The sequence below is a fragment of the Pipistrellus hanaki genome, assembly GCF_964339955.1.
Source record: "Pipistrellus hanaki genome assembly, chromosome: 3".
In the NCBI taxonomy this organism is placed as follows: domain Eukaryota; kingdom Metazoa; phylum Chordata; class Mammalia; order Chiroptera; family Vespertilionidae; genus Pipistrellus; species Pipistrellus hanaki.
In genome coordinates, this window is record NC_140505.1 from 170,965,660 (window position 1) to 170,990,265 (window position 24,606).

Here is a 24,606-nt window from a genome sequence, read left to right on the forward strand (position 1 = left end):
GCTCTCCAGTTCCCTGGCAGCTGTTTGTGGGGATTTTAGCAGCAGCTATATGATGGGTCATCTGCAAGGGCCCTCCCTGGAAGTTGGGGGAGTGGGCTGTTAAAGGGCCAGCCGTGCAGGGATCCCCCTTGCTAAGCTCCTCTGAGCCTCCACCCCAGCTAGTTAACAAGGGCTGGCCATGCAGATAACAAAGCTGTTCTCCTTTATAAAACAAGTGAATGTGGGCTTTCCATCTGACTCATGGAAAAAGTTATTTGTCACAGAGCCTTCTCTAGGATTACTGTATTAGTTTGCTCAAGGGCTGTTTATTCTGCCTTTTTTTTTTTTTTTTCCAGGCTGACATTATAGCTAGTTTTTACAAAAAGCCCTTGGTGTAGCAGTGACAGATGCCCGGGTGTCCTTTCACCTGTTTATCAGGGCTCTGCGTTGGCTGGATGGAGGACACATCAGCCTCTTGTCACCACCTCAACCCCATCTTGCAAAAAGCACTCACCACACCTGTGTTTGCGTGGAGAACAAAACCCAGTGGAGCTCCTAGCCTCCACTTGCTTAGAACAGTTGATTATCTCCAATGAACATAATCAGGGCTCCCAGGAACCCCAACAGCTCTCTTGGTCCCTCTCCATCCCATTGATGGCCGTTTTCATTAACGAGCGCCCCTGCGAACCCCATCTGCCAAGCACAGAGGTCTCTGCCTCCTAGAGGTGTGGGTGTGTAGACTCTGCCAGTTTCAGGATAAGGAAGATGAAGAGACACAGAACAACCAGACAAGCTGCCCCAGATCATAAGCTGGAAACAGGGAAGTCAGCTGAGTGCAGGCAATGTGTCAGGCACCGTGTCATAGAAGGGGAAAGGTCCTTGAGAGTGTGCATGTCCACGGCCTCTGGTTCACCATCCCCCCCACTCCTCTCCCGGATGCCCTCATGCAGTGGCTAGGCTCTGGGAGGACACCAAGGAGTTAAGAAGAAGGGCTGCTGGCCCGAGACCAAGAAATGAAGTTCCCCAGCACGTTTGCAGCCGGGGATCACGAATACTGCTGACGGGCTGACTCTCTCAGGGCCTGAACAGCAGACAAGGCCCTTATAAGGCTGCCTGTCAGCTGTTCTGCATCACTATGGCCTGTTTTGAATGTTGGAACATTTATTTTTCACTTGCTTCTCTGTCTGGCTAGCCATTGTTTCGCTATTTTCAAAGCTGTGGTCCTTCAGGTTCCCTGAGGGGCCAGCTGCCTGGTCAGGCTGGCCTGTGGATTGCCCTGCGGATGGTCGGTGCCCCTGGGCAAGGGATGGTCACCTCCTGATGCTGGGAATAGCGGCGGGGGTGGAGCTGGCATGCTGCTGGAAGAGGGCGATGGGTCAATACCAAGGCTGGTGTCACAGGCCAAGTGGGAAGGGGACAGTGTATGAAGCCTCCTTAGCTCTTTGCCCATGGACCGTAATGACTGAATTTCAGAATGCACTCAGGGAAGGGCAGGGTCAGGCTAGACCCAAGTGGCCACCCAGCTGACGGATGCTCTAGTGTCACTTGCATCATCCTTTGCTCCCTGAGCTTCTGCGACCTGAACGCAGTCTTCAAAGCTGAGCTCTTTCCCAGGCAAGGGGTCCATTTCCTCTGTTAGAGCTTAAAGCTGTGTTAATGCGAAAAAACACATGCATTGTGTCTCTGTGAGACTGTGCCTTCCAACCCTTATCCTGGTCACGGGAGGTAGGACCAGTGGCCATGGGGGATGGGAGGTGGGGAGGGCCTGCAATGACCTGTGAGGCTCCCAGAGGCAGGTCCTGGCTCCCCAGACAGTGTGCTCATCGCTCTCCTGACACTCGACAAGACTTTCCCACCTGTCATCTGCTGGCTGGGGCCACCGATACTTGTGGTTTCCCTCCTCCAACTATAACTTGGGCGTAATCAAAGGCCAGAAGAGCCCCCACCCATGGGGAACGTCGGGTCAGTGTAGATATTTTCCATTCCTACATAGGGGAGGCCTCCCCACAATCCAGTACAGGTAATACAAGAAACAACTTTCACAGGACTGGGTTCCAATCCCAGCCCTGCCTTTGGAGGGTATGGCGCTCGGACAGGTAACTTAACTCCTTAGGCCTCGGTTTCTTCATTAGTGAAATGGGGATCACTCCATGTATAGTAAAGAGCTCCCGGGATGACATTACATAACCACACGTGAGACAGGGAAGGACACACAGAGAAGGGGGAGTGGGAGCGGGTGGGAGCCAGGCCCCCTGCAAAGGAACTGTGGGAGGTGCCCTATGGGGGGCTCTCCTCAGGAGGACCTGCCAGGAGTGGCTGCCCCGCCTCACACTCCTCTAGCAAGTCTGCCCTCCCCTCTCGCTGCCGAGGGTTCCCAGCAGCCTGGTGTGACATGACATGACATAGCAGGAATCAGAGTGCTCCTGGTCTCCCCAGCACCCCGCCCCTGCCCCTCTAGCTCCGCAGGTGGCATTCCAGGGCCGCCACAGACTCACAAAAAGCAAGCTGTTGCTAAAACAAGTCCGGGCACAATGGAGATCTGCTGCCCAAAACTCTGTGCGCAGTTTAAAAACGCACACGTGCTTTTCTTCCCCCCCCCCTTTTTTTTCTCACGGTAGGGAGGCACACCCTAAAAAACCCAACTAACAATAACAGCAAGAAATAATAAAAGCCGGGAAATCATCCAGAGAGCCAGGGCCCTGGAACCACGAGGCTGGCCTCCCAAGCTGGCCTCCGGGAGGCTGGAGGGAGGTCTGCAGGCTGGCAGCCACCGCGCTCTTCCTGAAGGCCGGGGCGATAAGTCTCTTCAGACTGTTTTCTTCATCTTTTTTAAAAAAATAACTTCTTTGGTGGGTGGGGAGGAAGTGACCAAACTTATACTTTGAGCCTGATGGTGTGACACCACCATTCTAAAAATAGGGGGGCTGCTTTTGTTTCTCGCAAATGAAATGTTTCCTATTCCCAAACCGGGCAGAGTGGAGAGTGGCAGACAGAACCTGGGTTGTCCCAGAAACTGGGCAATTGCGTTTGGCAGGCCTCCCTCCGTGCTCCCGCTCATTTTAGGGAGGCGCTTACATGGCGATATGGCAGTGAAAAGTGACAGAACGATGCCAGAAAAAATGCCACGGAGCCTGTGGGTACGAAGAAACCTGTTAAGTCAATTCTTGCTGAAATTGGAAACCTTTTCCCTTAAGTAGGAATGCTTGGCCTTTATACCAGCACCAGGGGTCCGGAGGGCTGGCTCTCTACTACTCTCTCTTACTAATTTTGACTGTTACTATCCAGGAGGCAGGTCTTTGGGGTCTCAGAACCCCCCTGTCTGAACAACTGGGGAGGAGTCACCTCTCCTTTGCCTGGCACTGTGGATTCCCCAGGACAAAGCTTTTTGAATTGAGGAGATGATTTAAGCCTGAGAAGACATGAAAGGAAGAGAGGATCAGGGTCCAGGACAGATATTCTTTCTGTTTTGTTGTTAATCCTCACTTGAGGATATTTTTTCCATGGATTTTCAGAGAGAGGAGGAGGAAAGAAAGGGGTAGGGGAGAGAAACATCAATGTGAGAGAGATACATCGATTGGTTGCCTCCCACTTGTGCCTCGACCTGCAAGCCAGATACGTGCCCCTAACTGGGAATCAAAACCACGATCCTTCAGTGCTCAGGTCAATGTTCTAACAAGTGAGGGCAGGACAGAGGTTCTTAAATCCCCAAGAGTGGCAGCAACTTTGGTGGAGCCAACTTCACATCAGAGAATAGTCGAAACTCCAGACTTAGTCAGCATGAAAAAAGAAACCACATCAGTCAAATGCAAATTCATGGGCATAAATACCTACACAGAGCAAGGCTTGCAAGGGACATGACTGACCAATGTGACCAGAGCAAATGTCTTTGCCAAGGCCAAGTCCCTGGATCAACAAGGCATCTCTGCAGCTGGAGGAAGCACCAAATCTCCCCATGGTTACCTGTGTAGAAGCTGGCTTGATTATTTTCTTGCTCGAAGATGCTCTTCGTCTGAGAGTCGAATCGGAGCCATAGTCCAATGGCAAGGACTGCAATCCCAGCAAGCTGCAAGAAATACAGGGTGTTGGCATTAATTCTGGCTGCCAGGGAGAACATGGTGTCTGAGTTCTGAAGGTGAGACCACACTTGATTTCTGCTCCTCACCCATGTACCTGTAGCAGCAGCAGCCTGTGTAGGATTAGGAGTAGGGGACCAATCCATTTGGTCCCCTAAAAATATCAGTAAGCTGGGAATAAATAATTACCTACTAGCAATACAGCAAAATGGTTACTTTATGAACAATGGAATGTTATACAGCTGCGAAAACGAAGTATAGCAATACGCAATCCTATAGTGCATCTCACCATGTTAAACTAATGAAGAACCCCAAGAATATAGTCAATATATTCCATATAGTTAAATATTATTCTTCTGTTTAGGGGTATAGAGATGACCAAGGGAAAAAAGGGAAGTGATTGTTATATAAAGTCGAGTGTTGGTGACCTATAGTAGGAAGGAGGAGTTCTCATCAGGGAAGAGCACTTGGGGGCAGGGTCTGGGGCACTGGCAATATTCTAGCTTTTGACTTGGGTGGTGGTGACATGGGTATTCACTTCATAGTTACTCTTTAAGCCATTCATGTTTTATGCACTCCTCTGTGTACATACCATACCATAAAACAAGAGACAAGCTGGTCAAAGGGCATACCCATGCGCCAACGAGGGCAGCTGTGATGCCTATCAGACCTCAGAGTCCCCCCTAGGGCGTCCACATTTGCTCCTTTCCCTTTCCACACAGGGAAACCTTACAAACTGACTTGTCCAATTCTAGGTTTTAGGTACTTGCTTCCTTACGAAGGAGCCTCCAAATATCAGACGAGAAACCTCCAAGTAATCTTCCAATCTTATGGAAATCCCATTTCATAGGTGGGCAAGTTGAGATACTGGACTGTAATGGGCGGACTTTCCCCATAAAGAACCAAACTAAGGTGCCAAATCCCGGCCTGGCATTGTTGAACTAGATGCCTGTGGAGGTGGCCTCCTGCCAAGCCCTCGCCCCACCCTCAGGGCCGGCTGAACTCCGTCTCTCACGCTTGTACCAGGGCTTGCTGGGAAGTGACTCAGGCTGCAGTGTAGTGGCCAGCTGGATGCCTGAGGGGGTGGGCTCCAGGCCAACGCCCAGGCACCAGGTTTCACTGGCCCACCCTTCTCAACAGAGACGCCCTACGTCAGAGCCTTGCTCTTCAGGAACCTTGGTTCTCTGCCCCCGGAGAGCTCGACAGCCCAGTGGTGTGGACTAGCCTCTCTTTCCTTCCTTTTTTGCTCCCTTCCTTTCCCCCATGACTTGGCAGTTGGGAGGAAGAGGAGAGACAGCAACAGTGGAAAGACTGACCCAAGACCTCTGCATGCAGTGGTGAAAGCCTTGCCTACACTGGTGTATACTGCCCTGGGTGTGTTTCCCTAGTAACGGGCTGGAATTCCTGCTCAGAGTTCTACTCTTCAGTTTCTCACCAGTAAACAAGGAAGGTGGCCCTTTCTTGCCTTTTAAGTATGTTAACAAATAAAGGAGACTATATACTACCAGTATTAGAAGTGACTGTGAGAACAACTCAGCATCCAGGTCACCACAACTACACTCCTACCCCCTTGAACAGTCACTCAGCATCTTCCCAAACCTCCCAGTCCTCACCTTAGGGAAGGCAACACCAAACAGCAGTAAAAAATGACACATCACCACATGGCCCATGGTTGGGCAGTACAGAAAAGAAAAATCATGGGTGCCAGACTTGAAGGAGCAGGACATTTAGAGTTAAAGCAAACCAGAAAGCTTTAGGTTTAAGCAAATGTGGCAGGTCTTCCCTCTTATTAAGACAAGACATGCAGGTGAGGAGGATCTCCTGGCTTAGGCCAAAGATAATGGACATGGCTCCACGAGTCTCTCTCCGTTAGAGCATGGACATGCTTTTAGGTGGGGCCCAGCTAGGACATCCCCGTATACTGGGTACTGCATAAGCACGCACGTGATTTCATGGTGGGCAGGCCCTCCCTGGCCTACCTCCCCTGGGTCCCAGGGAGTTAAAAAGAAAGAAGGCGATGCTTTTCCCGCCCCCCCCCCCCCCCCACCCAACACGTGGAGGCCCAATCAGACCCTTGAAAAATGGGAGACAGGCTGCTGGCTTCTTTGTAGACACAAAAGCATCAACCTGTTGTTCCACGTTTTGGTTAGCACTTAGCTACAGTCCTCCCTTTCGCCCTCATCTTGGAGTCCCTGTGGCCGAGAGGTAGTGTCCTTTATTGTCCTTTCTGTTCTAGGCTTGTGCTTATCAAAAAATTATCTTCAAATCATCTCATTCTTCTGGTGGATAAAGTTACTCAACCTCCCCACCCCTTCTTCTGCCAGGAAAGTTCTTAAGTCAGTCACCATAAAAAGAATAAAAACAATCCCAACCAAAGGAGAACGAAGCCACAGAAGGTGTGATGGAAGGCTGCACTGTGCACAGAAGCTTCTCCTGGGCAGGAGCTGGGTCTCTTTGGGAGTGACGCCATGCTTGGCTAATGACAGGGCTCCCGCCAAAACCTCCACGGGTTAAGCCCCTCCCACTTCATAATTTCAAGGATCCCGAGTCAATCGGTAGAAGGCTAGTTATTTCTCTGGTCTACACGCACAGGTGGCAAGAAGGATATTTTCTGGAGAACTGAAACCAGCAGGGGAAAGACTCCAGTTCCACCTAGTCAAAGACAAGGCCAGACACAGGAACTCGGGTCCTGCAAGTCTAGACCCCATCCAGAACACTTTGCAGAATGGGGGAAGCAGCAGCTGGCTCTGGAGAAATGAAAGAAGTGGCAATAGATGGCAGTCTCATACCTAAAGCCTCACCATAAGAGAGGGGGAAGGGAGGTCAGCGGCAGGACTGGGAGCACTTGGTTCACCAGAGGAATGAGCCTGGCTGATTTTTTGTTGTTGTTAGATCACTAAGTTAATTGGCTTGAGGAGATGCTGTGTAAGCCAATAGTGGCCCCATTTTCTGTAATGGTATTGGAGAGACCGTTTCATTAGGCAGGGCCACAATGGCTGGGGGGATCACAAGGCCATGAAGTGAGTGTAATTGGTGTTCCCTAGTCATGGCTTACATGGTTGTGGGGGCAGCACAACTGAAGGGGTGCAGTGTTCTGAGGAGAACTCACTTCTTGGTGTGGCGCAGAGGGGCTCCCCAGGCCCCAACCTGGCTCTCAACCCCGTTACTTGAACACTAGAAGAAACCAAATGGGAAGGGACCATCAAGAATCAAAGAGAACTTCGACCTTTAAAAGGAGCACCCAGTCAATGTTTAAGGGACTCCAATAAAATAAGAAAACAGGGCCTGGGAGGCCAGGAAGTTGACTGTTTCCTCCCAGGTTAATAACCGATACATGGCAGGAATGTTGGCCATATAGTTGCCAAGGGTGCTACTTTACTCTTGCCCATCCTTGTAGGATCTCAGCTGAGCAGGTTTGCTACAGATGCTATGTTAGACAATACCTGCTCACAAAGCTCATTAAAGGGAACAGAGACCTGCCCAAGATCACCAACGGGTCCAGTGGGGATGGAAGTAAAAAGTCCAGCACCTCTACTCCAGCCTTGCCCTGCCTGGTTACCTCTCGTTTCCAATTACGGCCCAAGGGAGATGTTCTGGTTTTGCTGAGAAAAGCTCCTTTGCCTGTGGGCTAGAAATGGGTCTCACACATTGCATAGTGCAGGGAGAAAAAGGTTAGTGTTTTTTCCCCTCCCTATTGTTCTACTGGAAATGTCTTCATTTCTTCAAAGAATTCTTTTCTTCCCAGAAGATGGGCCATGAGAAAAACAAGTCACACACCCAAAGGAGGGCATTCTACAAAAGACTTGACCAGAACATCTCAACACAGTCAAGGTCATGAAAAAACAAGGAAAGACAGAAACTGGCATAGACTAGAGGACATGAAGGAGACTGCCCCGTGCACTGTGGAGGGGATCCTGGAACTACACGTGTGTGTATTCTATCTAATAAAAGAGTAATATGCAGATTGACCATCACTCCAATGCACAAGATGACTGCCCCCATGTGGTCAAAGATCCTGCCCCTATGTGAACACAAGATGGCCACCACAAAATGGCCTGCAAGGGAGGGCAGTTGGGGGCTATCAAGCCTTCAGGGGAGGGCAGTTAGGGGTGACCAGGCCTGCAAAGGAGGGAAGTTGGGAGCAAATGAGCTGGCAGGGGAGCAGTTAGACATCAACAAGCTGGCAGGGCAGTGGTTAGGGGGTGATTAGGCTGGTAGGCAGAAGTGTTTAGGGGCAATCAGGAAGGCAGGCAGGCAAGCAGTTGGGAGCCAGCAGTCCTGGATTGTGAGAGGGATGTCTGACTGCCTGTTTAGACCTGATCCACCAGATTGGAGAGGTTGCAGGCTGGGCTGAGGGACACCCCCCACTCCCGTGCATGAATTTTGTGCACCAGGCCTCTAGTCTAATATAAAGAAGGTGGGGCCTCTCCCAAGGCTTCCTGTCTCCTTCAAGAACCTGCTCCATTAATCCACCTCTTTCCTGCCTCTGCACTCTGTCTCTGCCACTGTTTCATCCTTTGCCAACACACATGAGCAGGTGTGTCTATCCTGAAACACCAAACAGAAAACAAAACCTCTCTTCCTTCAATCTCACACCAAAAGGCTGCAGACAGCTTAGGTCGTTGCCAACTTTTAAGGCTTTTTGCTCCGTCTTCACATTGTTTGATCTCCCAGCAGTATGACAGCATCCCTGCCCTCTCCTCCTCACCTGCTCCGTCGTGCATGGGAGCACTCAACGTTTCCCAAATACATCTCATATTGTCCTCTGCTCCTGCATGTCCCTCCTCCTGGAATGTGGTCCTGGCCACCTCGGCCTGCTGTTCCCCCACCAAGATGCCCTCAATCCCTTGAGCTCCACATTGGCTCTTTGTAGCACCCTCACACCCTCCTTTCTCAGGAGTGTGCTTGTCTGTGTCTCTATCCAGAGCTTAGCTCCTTGAGGGAAGGGCCACTTCTTACTCATCTCCCAGGCTCCCCTGCCCCAGTCACACTTCAGACAAAACAGTGAAACAGTCGTTAGTAAATAATTATTCCGCAAATGATTGCTTCAATGAAAGAGAATCTCTGAAACCCACCAGAATTTCCTCCCCTTGGCAAGCCTCCTTTCCCATCTGAGTTTTCATCCAGACTCACCTTCGAATATCTCACAAGAGAAGTCAGGAACAACAAAGAACAATTACTTGCCCAGAGAAAATCGTGAGAAAAACCCATAAGGGTACATGGTGAATGTCACTGTGAGGTGTAGGGGCAAATCCACATAAAGTCTTTTGAAAATGAGTCTTTAAAACGTTCCTGCACTGCTGTGACCTCCCTCCCCCCGTACAGTTACACACTCCGACTTTTTACGAGCACACAACACAGGTAATCCTGTCTCTGGGGCTTATGGCCACATCAGGAGTCATGAAACTCAGGACTTCCCCAAGCCGGGGCCCGCAGGGAGCAGCTTCCTCGCCTCCTCTCCCGCCACCGCAAACACTGTGCTGCAACACCCACACGAAGACCAGGGCCTCTGTGAGTCACACCAGTCTCGCTACAGGGATAGGTCCAGAAATCTTACACTGAAACAAGCTCCAGTTACAAAGGAGGCTAAAAACAAATCAGGGCAATGACACTTAGGGGCACCTGGCTGCTCTGGACCCCACGCCTGAGAGTCTACAAAATGGGACAAGGGGTTTGGGAGGGTGGTTCTGTATCCCATCTCTCAGGTGGAAAGAAACACATCTGCCTGTGGGACAAATCCCACTTCAGTGAAAATTCCTCTGGTGACAAATGAACTGGGTGGTCTTGGTGACAATCCCGCCCTTTCCTCTAGTCCTTCTTCTGTAATATGACCCAACTGGTCAGTTTTTTTTTTTAAAGGACAAAATAGTCCTTACACTTTCTCTGTCCAGCTGTCTCGGAAAAGCCAGCACACGGAGAGCAGCTCATTCTCCACATGGTTTCTCTGTGAGGCAGGTCTCAAGACGTGTGGTCACAGCTGCCACTTTGGGAAGGCTTGGAGGTGGGCAGTGGCAACCGGATGGGGTCTGGGAAGATGGGAGCACTTTTTTTTTTATGTCCCACTGTCCTCCTGCACCAGCCAGGACTATCTGGTGACTTGGGTGAGGCTGTGGCCAAAGAGTTGCTGCAAAAGTTTTCCGTAAGGGGCAGGTGACCTTGACTCTGTTACTGGTCACTTGCATGCCTGTGTCCACCCAGGGCCTGAGTGGCTTACATAGGCTTTCCGTCTAAACGTGCACCGGCCTCAGACTTCATCCCAGGGGAGTCTGTGTTCCCAGGTAATTCATGTGACTTCGCTGCACAACTGTTGAGAGGGGCCGGATGAGTCAAAGGGCGTGGACTTGAGTCTGATTCTGGCACTGCCAGTAGGAGCCGTATGACACTAAACACTTTCCTTAGCTTCTCTGAACCCTAGCACCCTCATTTATTTAAAAAAAAATAATAATAATTTGTATAATACCTGTCCTGTCTTTGACCTAGGCTGATGATGAGGATTAAATGAGGCAATGCATATAAAAGTCTAAAAACTGTGAAGTGCTGTAGCCAGGCAGATTCTGGAGGGAGGGGTTGGGGGAGAGGGAGGGATGATGATGACAACAATCACAAAGAACCTTGAGAAAGACGCGAGACGACAGTGGGGCAATTCATGGCACTTGGCGGACGTCAGTTGCGTGTCCTCCTGTGATCTGAGGAGGTGGCTGGGCGGGAGCAAGGCGATTAGGACACTGGGGTTCTCTTTTCTGGTTTCTGTGAGAGCCCGTGAGTGTGGTGTGGTGGGGAGGTGGGATAAATTTACCTTCTTCACACCCGTCCTCGGTGTCCGGAGCTCTGCTGCGATCAGATGGGAACAGCCAAAGAAAAGTGGGGAGGGAGGATTAAAGGGAGATTGTTGGCTAAGACTGGAGGCCTCTGTCCTTCCTTGGATCACAGACTGCTCCTGTGGGTGAACGAACGCTGTGCAGGGAGTTATTAAAGGAGCAGATCACAGAGAGGGAGGGAGTTTACCTCTTCACTTCCTCCCTTCAGTCAGATAGGTATCAGCCCTGGGTTTGTTTGTTTTTTAATGTCCTGGGCTTAGGAGACCGCTGGCATGGTTGCCCATGGTGCCCAGAAATTCGCAAGAGACTGAATATTGAAGAAACAAGTTTCCCCTACCAGCCCGTTCTGGGCCCAGAATACCAGTCATGCTTTAAGGCCTCGGCGGTGGGGACGAGGGCCTCTATGTTCACACAGGCTTCAACAGTTTTAAAAACAAGTCAGGCCACCCAGACCTGCGGGCTCCGGGCCTCACCCATCCCCATGGCAACCCTGGCTCACCACTGAATGCCAAGCCTGGATGGGATGATTCACTGTCAGGAGGCTGGGCCCGGAGCTGCCAGCAAGAACAAACAAGTGCCTAAGCCCAAGCCCCACCACCTCTTCTAATCCTCTCGTGAGTCCTCCTCCCCCAACTCCACGTGAAGGTGGGAGCTGTTGTCTTTGGAGGGGCAGGAACAGAAGTCTCAACGTCCTCCCTCATCCAGTCCCACCGCACAGTAAAACCCACACAAACCAAGCTCCACTCTCTTTAGCAGCAAAACCTGCCTCGGTTTGCTTTCATTAAAGATCCCAAGTAGACTGTTAATTCATGTCAAAGTTTGAACATCACTAACTTTAGTTTTACTGAGTTGAAAAGCCCCAGAAATCACCATTCTGGAGAACATCCCCCCCAACCCCCTGTATGATCCTCCTGGGCCATTTTGTCCCTTTAGGCAACTTCTGCTCTTGGGACTTCTAGTGAGCTCATCTTAGAGCAGTGTGCAAATCTACAGAAGCTGGGATCCTCGAAGGCCACTGGGAAAAGTTTTCTTAGACCAATGGTCCAACACGTGTGGTCTCCTACTGCAGTAGCAGCAGCATCTGGGAGCTTGTTAGACATGCAAAATCTGCTGTCCCCATCCCAGACTTAGTGAGAAAGTTGAGTGGGGTGGGGCCCAGCAATTTGTGTTTTAACAAGTGCTCCCGGGCGATTCTGATGCTTAGATTCTGATGCTTGCTCAAGTGTGGCAACCACCCTTCCAGGTCTTCATACAAAATGCTGGTCAATCGGAAGACATGGAAAATTTCTCTCTATGGGTTCTGAACCCAGAGGCCAGGGGGGAAGGGCAGGCAGCCCTGGAGCAGGGCTATGAGCTTTCTCTGGGCTCAAGGTTATGGTGTCAGTGAGAGCTCACAGGCTCAGCCCAGCAGGGAGCAGAATCTCACCATTCCATGTTACACCATGGAATCTGGAGAGTGGCTCAGAGGCCCTGCCTCGTACTGTAAAGCCATGGGGACTCAACCTAAGGACCCCCTGAGCTGCTGCCTGGTGACAGGTAAGGGGGAGGATACAGGACAGTTAAGCAGGGAGGAAGCAAGAGAGATACTGGCTGGACAACTGTACCCTGAACCCACTGAGCCTGGGAAGCCATAGTAAAAGGTTCAAGTCAGGACCTGCATTTGGCTTCCCAAAGTGCATGCAGCACACAGGTTCAGTCCTGTGAACACTCCTCCCCGAGATGCCAAGGTGACTCCTGCGGTGTCTGAGGCAGGACACCCTTGGGAGAAACTTCGCCCTGACTTCTGCAGTCTGTGTTCTCCCTAGGCTAGGTTAGGCATGGGAGGGGCCTCTTCCTCAAACCTCCCAACATTCTAAAAAAAAAAAAAAAAAGAAAAATTTAAGAAATGCAATGACGTTGTAGGTCATTTCGCTTTAGTGTTAATCGGACTTCTGGCAAGCTTTTCTGTCCATTAGCAACCCCTCCAGAGGCTAGGGAAAGGGAAATAAACAACATAATAATAGTAGCAATTATCATCTGTGTGTCCCACGTAATAGGAGGTGATTTACATATATTATCTCATGTAATCTTCTCATCATTCTCATTTGCTAGATGAAACAGGCTCTGAGAGGTTAAGCAACAATCCGCTGAAGAAGACCCAGCCAGCAGGAGGCAGAGGTCACAACACTCCTCCCTTCCCGCACTGTGCACCTGGTGAGGGGAAGAATGGGCATTCCTAAGAACTTTTCTTGAGAAATAAGAGGGTGGTCTGGACATGTTGAATCTGGCATATGACCTAAACCTTAATCTGCCACTGCAGTGAGGTGTTTCAGGTTCAGGGCGTCCATCCAGCTGAGGGGAAGCCAAGAGGCAGGGAGGGCACCAGCCACCATCTATTCCGTTGGGTTTCTCTCTCTCCTGCTGTTGAGAGTGGGAGGTGGTGGCCTCAAGCCCACAGTCATTGGGCACCTGGTAGGGCCAGCTCTCCCTTCCTCTCTTTTCTTCCCATGGTGACTGGCTCTGTCCCCCATCTAGGACCTGCTTCAGGTTGTCAAGAAAGTTCCAGAGAAGTGAATGGAAGGAAAGGTGCCGAGACCACTCTTCTTGGTTTGAAAGCAGATTTCTTCTTTTGACTCCTGTTATTCAATTCCAAAGGGGAGTCTCTACCTACGGGGCAGTCTTATGGGGACTTTTCCAGCAAAGTGCAAACTTAATACCTCTCCTCACCCATTGTTTCCAGACTGGGGTAATCTCTGAAATGGGCATTTTGTAGACAGTCAGAAAGACAAGTCTTCTAGTTCTTCTTTTTGTTTGTAATTCTCATAAGAGGATATTTTTCCATTGATTTATTTTAGAGAGAGTGGAAGAGAGGGATGGGGGTGGGGGGAAAGAGATAAATACATTATGAGAGAGACACATGGATTGGTTGCCTCCTGCACATGCCCTGATAAGGGGGTGGGGGATTGAACTGTCAACCCAGGTATAAACTCTTCATCAGGAATTGGACCAGTGACCCTTTGGTGTGTGGCTCAATGCTCTAACCATTGAGAATACCAGCTGGGGCTCTAATTCATCTTCAGAAAGGGATAAAGCCTAGCTGTGAAGTTTCAGCAATCCTGTGCAATGCAGCCTTTCAGAACTGAAGCAATAAGCTATGGATGAGAGTGATTGTTTAGGACAGTGGTGGGCAAACTCATTAGTCAACAGAGCTAAATATCAACAGTACAACGATTGAATTTCTTTTGAGAGCCAAAATTTTTAAGCTTAAACTTCTAACACAACTTCAACTTCTAACGCTACTTCTTCAAAATAGACTTGTCCATGCTGTGGTATTTTGTGGAAGAGCCACACTCAAGGGGCCAAAGAGCCGCATGTGGCTCTTGAGCTGCAGTTTGCCAACCACGGGTATAGGACAACCTTAATCTCTGAACAAATGTGAGAGGTATTATAATAGTAACTCCACAACAGCTGCAGAAGCCGACATATGGGCTCTTGTTTATATGTTGGCTTCTGCATTAAATACCCCATTATTCCTCTTGATGGTCCTAAGACTTTGGTTTTATTATTATTTTCATTGTACAATCATGAAAGTGAGGCTCAAAGAGTCAGGAATCATCATTTCTAACAAGTCAACTTCCCCCTCCCCAACAATGTATGTATTTGTGTGTGTGTGTGTGTGTGTGTGTGTGTGTGTGTGTGTGTGTCTGTGGTACTACATGTTGCTCTTGTACACACCATGGCAGGCTGGGAAGTTGACAACAATAAAAAAATAAATAAATCCAACTATCCACAAGAAGCCAAAAACCAGGTCCCTTGGGGAAGCCAACTTCAGCTTTTTGTGGCCAGATTAATGCCCTGGACTATGAGAAGATTATGGCACCTACCCTACCACCTACATAACTCAACATTAAAAAAAAAAAAAATCTATAAAATTAGTATATACAAGTTCAAAAAAAGTGCTTACATGCCCCACAATTCCTTGGGCTTGCCTGCCTGCATTGCTGGCATCCTAAGCACATACTCAGCCTGTCCCTGGCCCTGCAACCTCCATTTCTGGGGATTCTGGTGCACTCAGGGGCTCCTTGTGGAGGAGGGGTGATGGTGGCTCAATAGCTATACTGTGGGTGCCATCCTCTCGCTATGCCTTGCTCTTTTGGGCAATTGTGTTTGAATGTTTAAGCCTGGGCCCAGGCTAGTACAGGGATAATGGGCACATTCCCTGTAGGAGCAAGTGAGAGATTTCCCAAGGAGAAGAGGAATATTGGAAGATGAGTTCTGCTGTAAGGCTGTGAAAACCCCTTTGGAACCTAAGAGTGCTGATGGGACAGCCCGATACCCTTCAAGGCAGTTCTGATCATCCCAGTGTGAGATGAGGAAAATGGGCTCGGAGAGGTGAAGGAACTTGCCCAGGGACACAGAGCAGGTCTGGGGCGACTTAAGCCGTCAGTGCTCTCCTTCTGTCACGCATGAATCTCATCCCTGGTGAAAGGGAGGTAGCTTGGTCTCCTCCGGGGTGTGGCAGAGGATGAAGGGCCTTGCAAACTTTTTCTCAGAACACTTTATAGAAATTAGGGAGCGACCTGGTCTGAGTAAGTTCAAGTGTTGAGAAACCCTCCATTCCAAGAACAAAGTGAGCCTCAGTTACAAACCAAAGCTCCTATTCTGCCTGAGAGAGGAGGAAAACTTCACCTAATATGATGTGCTGGTGTTAAGTAGCTTGGGGCTGAGGAACTGGGAGGGAGGGCCTGTGCCCAAGGTAACTTCTTTCTAAACAAGAAATCTCAATTCAAGTTTCCACTGCCTGCTTGCCAGGAGATTAGTATATACTAGATAGCCCATAAATCCATTTTCTGCTGAAAGCAGGCATTCTGATCTTAACCAAAATTACCTGATGTGGGGGACTGTTTGGCAAGTTTTGCTTTAAATTCCAGAACACCACTCATTTGTTCTCCATTGCATTCGCTTTACTAAGATGTCTGGCAATCTCTCTCTCTCTCTCTCTCTCTCTCACACACACACACACACACACACACACACACACACACACACTTTAGCCATATGAACCAGCCAGGTCTCGTTCAATCCCTGGAACCGGTTATGCTGTGTGCATGGCCCTGAGCAGTGGAAGATGCCCCTTCTTTTACGCACTCCAAGCAATGCCATATGATGCATGGATCAGCAGTGTTGGCAAATGGCCCTCCTTCCCCATCATAGGCCACTCTGAGTAGCAAGCCAGCAAGGGGGCAAGAGTCAAGGTTCCCAAACTGCTGTGTCTAATCTATTACCTGCCCTATTCCTCTGCCACAATCCCTGCCTTCATTTTAGGTCTCTTAATTATTAGATAGCAAGCACCCCAATATTTGCTATGTCTCATATGCCGCTCAAATCACTTCTTATATTATGTAATTTCCACAACAGACCCACCAGGTAGGTACTATTAACTTCAACTTTTTAAATGAGAAAGCGCGAACACCTAAGTTAAGAAGCTTGTCTCAGATCACATGGCAAATAAATAGCTGAATTAGAACTTGAACCCCAAATAGTCTGAATGCAAAGCCCAAATTTCCAATCATTTTGGTAAAATTTTTTTCTTTTTTAAAATATATTTTTTTATTGTTGATGGTATTACAGGTATCTTTCACTTCCCCCCTGACTGTTTGTCTTTTGAACCATTTGGTGAATTTTCAGAGCCAGACTTTTCCACTTTTGTCCTTTCTCCCTCTTAGCCATCCTTTCTCCCTCACAGCCACATCTGATCTTATATCAAAAGTGCCATCTTCTATCCTTGAAGGCCCCAAGACAGCCCACCTACATGAGCAGAGAGCTCTACTTTCTCACGGACAGGAAGGCACCTGCAAAGACCACGTGGCCTGCAGGTACCATCTGAGCCGGGGGTAGGGTGGGGGTGAGGGGTGGAGATCCACAGGTGGACAGAATCTAGGCAGGGGTCTTCAAACTACGGCCCGCGGGCCACATGCGGCCCGCAGAGGAGTCTGATCCGGCCCGCCAGGTTTTTTGGGCAGTGAGCGCAGCCGAGGTGTTACAGTAGGAATTAGTAGTTCATATAGTCCGGCCCTCCAGCTCTCTGAGGGACTGTGATCTGGCCCCCACTTTAAAAAGTTTGAGGACCCCTGATCTAGAGAATGAGCCTGCACTTTCTGTTGCTCGCCTCTGGCCCAAGAGCTTCGCCACACCCTTGCTGTGCTGGCCAGAATGTCAGCGTGGACACAAGCACTGGTCTGGGCAACAGCTTCTCTGGAGTAACTTGGTACATTTTCTTCTTATTCTTGCTTCACTACCACTGCAGGCCTGGCAAGTGCAGACGCTGTTGCAGTGCCCACTGGCCAACACGTTCACAGATGAGGCTGTGGTCCATCAAGTGGCCACTGCCTGGTATCCCCTTTAGGAGTGACCCCCAAAGTGGGACCCAGAGCCTCTGCCTTTCCACACAGCACCATCTTGCTGACAAAGGTCAGTGCCCGGTGTCTCTGCAGGCACCGACAACACAAGGACAATGCCAGCTTCCTATAATACTCAGGGTCCCTCCCCAAATCACCTCTAATAATTTATCTCCAAAACAGTAGAGATAATTTAATTTCTATTTGAAAGGAGTTTTCTGGTCTGTGGGAGACCAGAGGTTCCCTGGTCTAGAGTCAGGGCCACAGTCTGATTAGAGGGGGAAGGTAGAGGACCGAGTGGATGACCCCAGCTTGTAGAAAAGAGGTTTAAGAGGTTTGAGTGGAACGTTGGAATCCACAGCCCCGAGTCACGAGGAAATCGTTTCCATTGGGGTGAGCAGGAGGAAGACACTCAGTGGGAAGGGTTTCCTGTCTGTGGAGTACACATTCTTCTCTAGGAGGTCAGCACTTTTCAGGAGCAGGGCTGCTGGGGGTGAGGGGGGCATTGATGTGGGGTGCCTATGAAAACTGGCACATTGTGAATACCCACCTAGAAGGGAAGATGTGATTTTGATTTAAACCGGTAGATAACTGTGTTGGTCCATTAGGGCTGCTATAACAAAGACCATACACTGTGTGGCTTATAAACAATAATTTACTTTCCATAGTTCTGGAGGCTGGGACGTCCAAGATCAAGGTGCTAGCAGGTTTGGTGTCTGGGAAGGAACTGCTTCCTGGCTCATAGAAGGCTGTCTTCTTGCTATGATCACACATGGCGGAAGGAAAGGGGGAGCTCTTTGGGGCCTCTTCTTTTAAGTGCCTATCCTATTCATGAGGCTTCCATCCTCAAGGCCCAATCACCTCTCCAAGACCCCACTTCCAAATACCATCGCACTGGGCTGTAGCATTTAACATGCATTTGGAGGATATACATTGAGTTTATAGAAAACTATCTTTTAAAAACATCAAACTTATATCGAAAAGCTGTGAGTTCACAACTAAGTATGATTTTGCTGATCTTTTCATTTAAAGTGTTAATAAATCAATCTCATCACTTTTCACGCTACTGATTCAATCAACATAGGCTTAAAGATGAATTAACACTAAAATGCGATAGAAACGTGTTTTGAGAATTCAAGGTAACGGTCTGATTTATTTTATCATACTTTGAACCCGCCATTAAGGACCTTCTGCTGTGGTCTACGTGTTGTGTTTCTGCACCTGGACACTGCCGTGCAGCTGAGACTGGAGGACAAGCAAGGGGCTGCCTCCTGAGCAGTTTGGAGGCAGGGGCTTGGTAGAAGTCACAGGCCATTGACCTGGGCCTGAGGGGTTCACTGGAACCGTGATGTACACTGGGTAAGTTTTGTAGGGTCACTTTCCTAACAGAGCCAGCAAGAGACACTGTTTCTGCTCCCTTGCACAACGCTGCTCAAGAAGATTGAACAAGAAGGGCCCTAAAAACCCAGATTTTGGATTTTTCTCAAAGGCAACAGTCCTCCAACCTCTCTGGAACCAAATAAATCTGGCCCCTGTCATCTCCTCCAGAGTCCAAGTCCCCAAAGCAGTCCCTGGAGACACTTCTTCCTTCCCAAAGTCCTCAGGGGCAAGGCCAGGGAAGACTTCTGGTCTCTATTTGGTGGGAAGGTGGAGGAGGGAAAGAGAGCTCCACTCCTCCCGAACCAAACAAATCACCCACGCTATGGGAAACCCTAACCCAAGATGCAAGACTTCGTTGGAAGCTCATAAAGACGGATTCTTCTTGTGGACTAGAAATGCAAAACACTCGTTAAATTAATCAAGAGTCAAAGCCACTCGTTGGGCAATGATTAAGCTGAGAGTCAGAGCAAGGATGGGCAGGGAGGCCTGGATTGCCAGGGGCACTAAGGACTCTTAATGCCTCTCTCAGAGCCCTCCCATGATGCCCCCATGCAATCCCCAGGAAGCAGTGAGGCAACCCGCTTCTCATGGCAGAAATGGGATTCAAGACAGAGCTGGGGTTGTCTGGAAACCAAGGGAGCAAAACCAACACAGGGGGTCCATAATCTGAGGTGAATGAGCCTCCAGAGAAAAAAAGCAAATAAAATAAAGTAAAATAAAATAAAAAATGGACATAACATGTTTCTGGAGGCAGGCCCCAGTGATTGCATGGAACTCCCTAAAAAAGGTTAAGATCCACCAGTGTAGATGACGACATAGAGTACTTAGCAACTATCCAGAACAAAGTAATTTTGGGAGCGAGGAGAGGAATTACCGGATGGATGTAATTATTATAAAATTACCTCATCTGTGAGACAGGATGCTGCTTTCCACAGATGCATGCCATCACTTGGTGGAAAATGAAAATGTCCCTGGACCGGCATTACTTTTTCCACAGAATGAAACAGGCAAGTGATCTGCACTCAGACTTCAAAACCATCAACTTAAAATATGTCTTGAGATCAGCCCTTTTGGTCTTCTGGGTTCCCTCGGGTGCAAAGGACAGCTCTGGGAAGTTGAGAACATGGGCCCAATAGGCTCTTACCCAGATTCCCAAACCCCAGAACAACAGCCATTGCTCTTCTGTGAGAGGGAAAGACGGTTTCTGCAGGACTTTGGTTGAAAAGACCTGTGGCGGGTCCGCATAAACCCCCATTGACCCCAACCTGGGGAGGGGGAAGGAGGAACACAGAACATAAATATAGGGTGTTCCCCCCAAAAATGTATACACACACTTCGAATAATTATAAAGGCAGTGTTCATTAAAATACGGGTTCATTTTCAAATTTGAGCTATCAGCTGTTGGAGTGTGTATGGGGTGTGGGGTGGGGAGACACTCTGTATGTACCTTCCTGAAACTGCTCTGCTCCCCAAGTCAATGCAAGCAGATCTAGAACACGCAGCCACCACGCAGGCAACGGGACTGCAGAAGCCATGGGAACTCTGATCCCAGGTCCCTTACCAGCCGACACACTGAGAAAGGGACCCTGATCCCAAGGTCCCTTACCAGCTGACACACTGAGAAAGGCCATCAAGGGTTGTGTTCTTTAGAGAAAAAAAAAAAAAAAAAAAAAGGTGCTTTTGTAAGTCTAAGGTATGATTAAGTTCCAGACTGTGCGACCCATTCCAAAAGCCACGCCTCCTTGTGAAACGGGATGGGGAAAACAAAGAGACAAATTAAACCCGGACGCAGGGCTCTGTGTAAGAGGGAAGACTCCCATTCCACGACGGGGAGGACGTGAGAAGGCTGGTCTGTGGTCCGTGGCTGAAGAGGAGTCCGCTTCAGAGGAGGTGCTCTGGCCAGGGCGGCCCTCAAAGGGCTGCTATCGAAGCAGCTCCCAATTCGGGTCTTAAAACAGCAGCCGCTTCCTTTGAGTACAAAAGAGTAAGGTCTTGAACGGTGCCCACGGGCCACTCGGAAAAGAAAGGGTGTGCCTGTGTAGAGGAATCCTCCCCCCACCAAACCCCTAAAACTCAGGAGTCGGATTCTTTGTTGTGACAAAGCGGGGGGAGCCGTCGAGATCCTGGGCTGGGGAGAAGTCTCATTTTCCTCCGCAGATGCGGGCACCTGGCCTCACCTCACCTCTCCCCAAAGCTGCCAGCCTCAGTACAAACACAGCCGGCCTTCCAGAGCTCGGCTGTCCTGTCCCGGTGCCAAACTCAGGAAGCCATTTCACTTCGCCGCCCCGGCTGCTGGTTCAGCCCAACAACGGAGGCCACAGTCTCTGGGAAAAGCGGCAGGTTGGTTGGGAGGGGCTTTGCCACCCCCAAGCCCACTAGTCCACACCCTGCCCAGACTCAGAGTCTCTGCCTCCAGTTTTATTTTCAGAAGTGGGACACCACCCTCCCCACACCCCCACGTTCCCGCCTCTCCCCAAACACATATGAAATGGAGTCAGCGCCCAACCCAGAGCGGGCAGAGTGCGTGTGGATTGGATTGAGAGCCTGCTCCGGGCTAAACTGTGGTCTGCTCTTCCACACTTTTTTTTTTTTTTTTTTTTTAGGAAATTGCTCCCACCTTCCCAATCGCCTCGATCTACTTTCCACTGTGAGCAACAATAGCCACAGAAGTTTGCTCTGCCTCCAGTGCTAAGAGCATCACACGCATTCTCTTATTTCACCCCTCCCCCAAGGGGCAGGCACCAGCTCCATCTGGTGATGGGTAAATCCAATCCAGAGCTGGTGCTCCAACGGCTAGCCTGTACTACCACCATGGCTGAGGGCTGCGGAAACAGAGAACCCCACACAGAGAGAGATCCCACTGGGGGGAGCAGAGGGAACTGTGAAGTTAACAGGAAAGAGACGTAAGAATCAGGCCCCAGCCGAAACCGGTTTGGCTTAATGGATAGAGCGTCGGCTTGGGGACTGAAAGGTCCCGGGTTCGATTCCGGTCAAGGGCATGTATCTTGGTTGTGGGCATATCCCCAGTAGGGGGTGTGCAAGAGGCAGCTAATCGATGACTCTCTCTCATCGATGTTTCTAACTCTCTATCTCTCTCCCTTCCTCTCTGTACAAAATCAATAAAATATATTTAAAAAAAAAAAAAAAAAAAAAAAAAAAAAGAATCAGGCCCCAGAGGTAAAGGTCCCCCCGGCTCTGAGGAAAAGAAATAATACTCATAGTACATCCCACTGCCTGACTCTACGTGGGGTTGTGTGGGAAAGTCCTCTTGCTTTAGGCAGTGGGGAAGGGGTTAGTTTCACAGACTGAGCTTGAGACCATTTGCTCCAACCCATTGGTTTTACAGATGAGGGAACGGAGGCCTGGGGCACAGAAATGACCTGCCCAAGACTTCAAAGTATGTGAGGGACGCAGCTGGACTAACACCAGTCTCTGAATTTCCATCCGGTCTCTGCTCATGCTTCTCAGAAGCCTCCGTTAGGTCCAAACCAGCACCATTTCTTGGGAGAGAAGTCCCCAGCTAGTCCCACCAATGAGGATGGGTAAGAAGTGCAAGGCAGTGAACTAAGGGGCAGAGGGAGGTGTGAGATAGGAACTGAGCCTTCTCAATGCAGGCTTAGGATTTGGAGGGAGGGGGATAGGAATAGACCAGGAAGACAGGTTTCTAACCTGACCCTAGCCTTGGTTCCCCCCTTATAGCTTGAGAGTTCACCACTCTCACAGTAACACGTTTTCCTTTGCAACCTTTTTTGGGGGATGGGTAGATAGGGAAGTCTGAAGGAAGCGGAGAAACAAATGAAATAGAGCTGGGAGGTTAGGGTTCCGGGGGCACTGGAAGAACAGACTGATTGCTGCTTGGGCTGTGGGCATCAGAGGGCCTGCTTGGGGGAGGGCTGGTAGCACAGGCAGCCACTGAGGGTCCCACAGGGATGAAAGTGGGGGCCAGGGAAGAGGCACCCCCCCATGCCTACCCCATCCCAATCATCCCACTGACACTGAGGGCTTCTTCTCTCTGGACCCCTGCTACACCACCTTCCTCAGCAGCCTCTGTTCAGTAGGTGCTGGTTGGCACTCTGGCCTCAAAACTCCTGCTTTCCAAGGCCCACACCAGGTTTCCAATTCCAAGTTTATAAATTCCTTCTCTCAAGAGAGAAAGGAAAGTGCTGACATCATAACAATCCAAGCCGTTCCCTTCCACCACAGGTTCCCTTAAAAGATGTCTAAGAGCTTGTTGCCACCCTTCTTCCACTCCCACTAGGTTGGGATGGAGAGTGCACTGGACCTGAAGCCAACCGGATCTGCTTTCAAACTGTGTTCTGGCGCTGTCCTGCCACATGACCCTGGATACGTCACTTCACCTCTCTGGGAACTAGTTTCCTGCCCATCTGCCCATCAGTAAAATGGGGATAATGCTTCCTGCTCTGGCTTGAACTATAAGACAGCTTGAACTTGTGGCTTGAACTTGCAGACTATAAAGTGCTTCACAAGTGAATCGCAGTGTCCCTTTACTCCATCATCTCCTAGGGGATGAGGACTTCATCTCTACGGGGACCTTGATACTACCAAACAGTAAATTCAGAAAAACATAAGCTTATCCTGAACCCCGCCCCCTCCCTCTGCACCAGCCTATGACCAGGTCCCCCTCGCTGGTTTTGTGATGGAGACGGAAGCGGGGCTGGAGGAAGGGACCCAGGGGTTGTAGGACTGGTTGCCTCTGTGGTCCTGGGCAAATCACCCCCTCTTGGGTTCTCTGCTTTCTCCCTGTGGATAAGAGGGCTGGGCTGGATAATCTCTAAAGTCATTCCTAGCTCTAAACCCAAACATCACCGGAGAGAGTCATTTCTGTTTCAGAAGACATAGAGGCCCAGGCGGGGACAGCTCTGAATATGGGTGGGGTGGCAGGCTGGAGACAGGAAGAGGCTGAGCAGATACGAGTGGCCCTAGGAGGCGCCCCCCCCCCCCCAAATTAGGCTCTTGGGGGTGCAGAGGGGGTGCGGAGGAACATGTAGTCAGTGGTCCCCCCAGCCCCAAACCCTGATGCAGCCTAGGCCAGTGGCTAAGGACTAACCAGCAGACTGGGAGGGGAGAGACTGTGCTAGGCAGCAGAGAGGAAAACTCCCTAGAGGACAAGGGTGGGGCAGGGCCGGCCTGCCTCCTGACATTCTTTTTTTGTGCCAGGAGTTGGTGGGAGGAGGGAGCCAAGCCTGGCAGCTAGCTGGCTGGCTGGCTGCTGGGAACGCCAAGAAGGGGAGGTGCCCACTGCAGGAGGGTCTCCTTAATGGCCAAGGGTTGGGCAGGGGCATACCTATGTGCCATCCACACTAGCGCATGTGTTGGATGTGGTGACTTGGAAATATATTTCTATAGATTTCAGAGAGGAAGGGAGGAGAGAGAGACAGAAACAACGATGAGAGAGAATCACTGATGCCCCCTACTGGGAATCCAACTGTGACCTCCTGGTTCAAAGGTTGGGCGGATGTGGCGGCTCTTGCAAGGACAGTTCACTCTTACCAAGTCAGCTCCGGAGAGAGAATTAAACCTCGGGGGATTTGTCCCCGGTTCATGGGAACCCCCGTGAGCAGTTTCCAGGGGGAATAAGTACATTTTGTTTTGTTTAAGCCTCCAGAGGCGCGCCCCTGTATTCACAGGATCTCTCTGGAGAGTGGCACAGGGGCTGCCTCTCAAACTCCTGGCTGCAGAGGAGCCAATACTGTGCATCTGTGTGCAGGGGATGCGGCCCTCAGAACCTATTTCCCCCCTCTTCCAGTTTGGGTCTCTGGGTGGCCCCTTAATCCCCCAAGGGAAGGTGTGGAGGGGACACTCCCTTTTTCCGTTGCCTCCCTCGGGCTTCCCCGAGGGCAGCCGGCGCGGAGTCAGGGAGCGGCTGGCCCAGCCCGCGTGCGCTCCGGGAGGCCCCACCTGGCCGCCCAGGGGCCTGGGAAGTGGGAAAGCAGGGTGGGGATGAGGGGTGGGGAGAGA

At 50.2% G+C, this 24,606-nt stretch overlaps 1 protein-coding gene across 1 annotated transcript in view; it reads right to left on the minus strand.

Moving 5' to 3' along the window:
• Nucleotides 1-24,606, minus strand: part of CD9 (CD9 molecule) — a 34,208-nt gene that overhangs the window by 8,497 nt on the left and 1,105 nt on the right. The window contains exon 2 of the mRNA XM_084878467.1: nucleotides 3,940-4,042. Within this exon, the coding sequence (XP_084734593.1) occupies nucleotides 3,940-4,042 (103 nt within the window). The remainder of the gene's footprint in view (nucleotides 1-3,939; nucleotides 4,043-24,606) is intronic.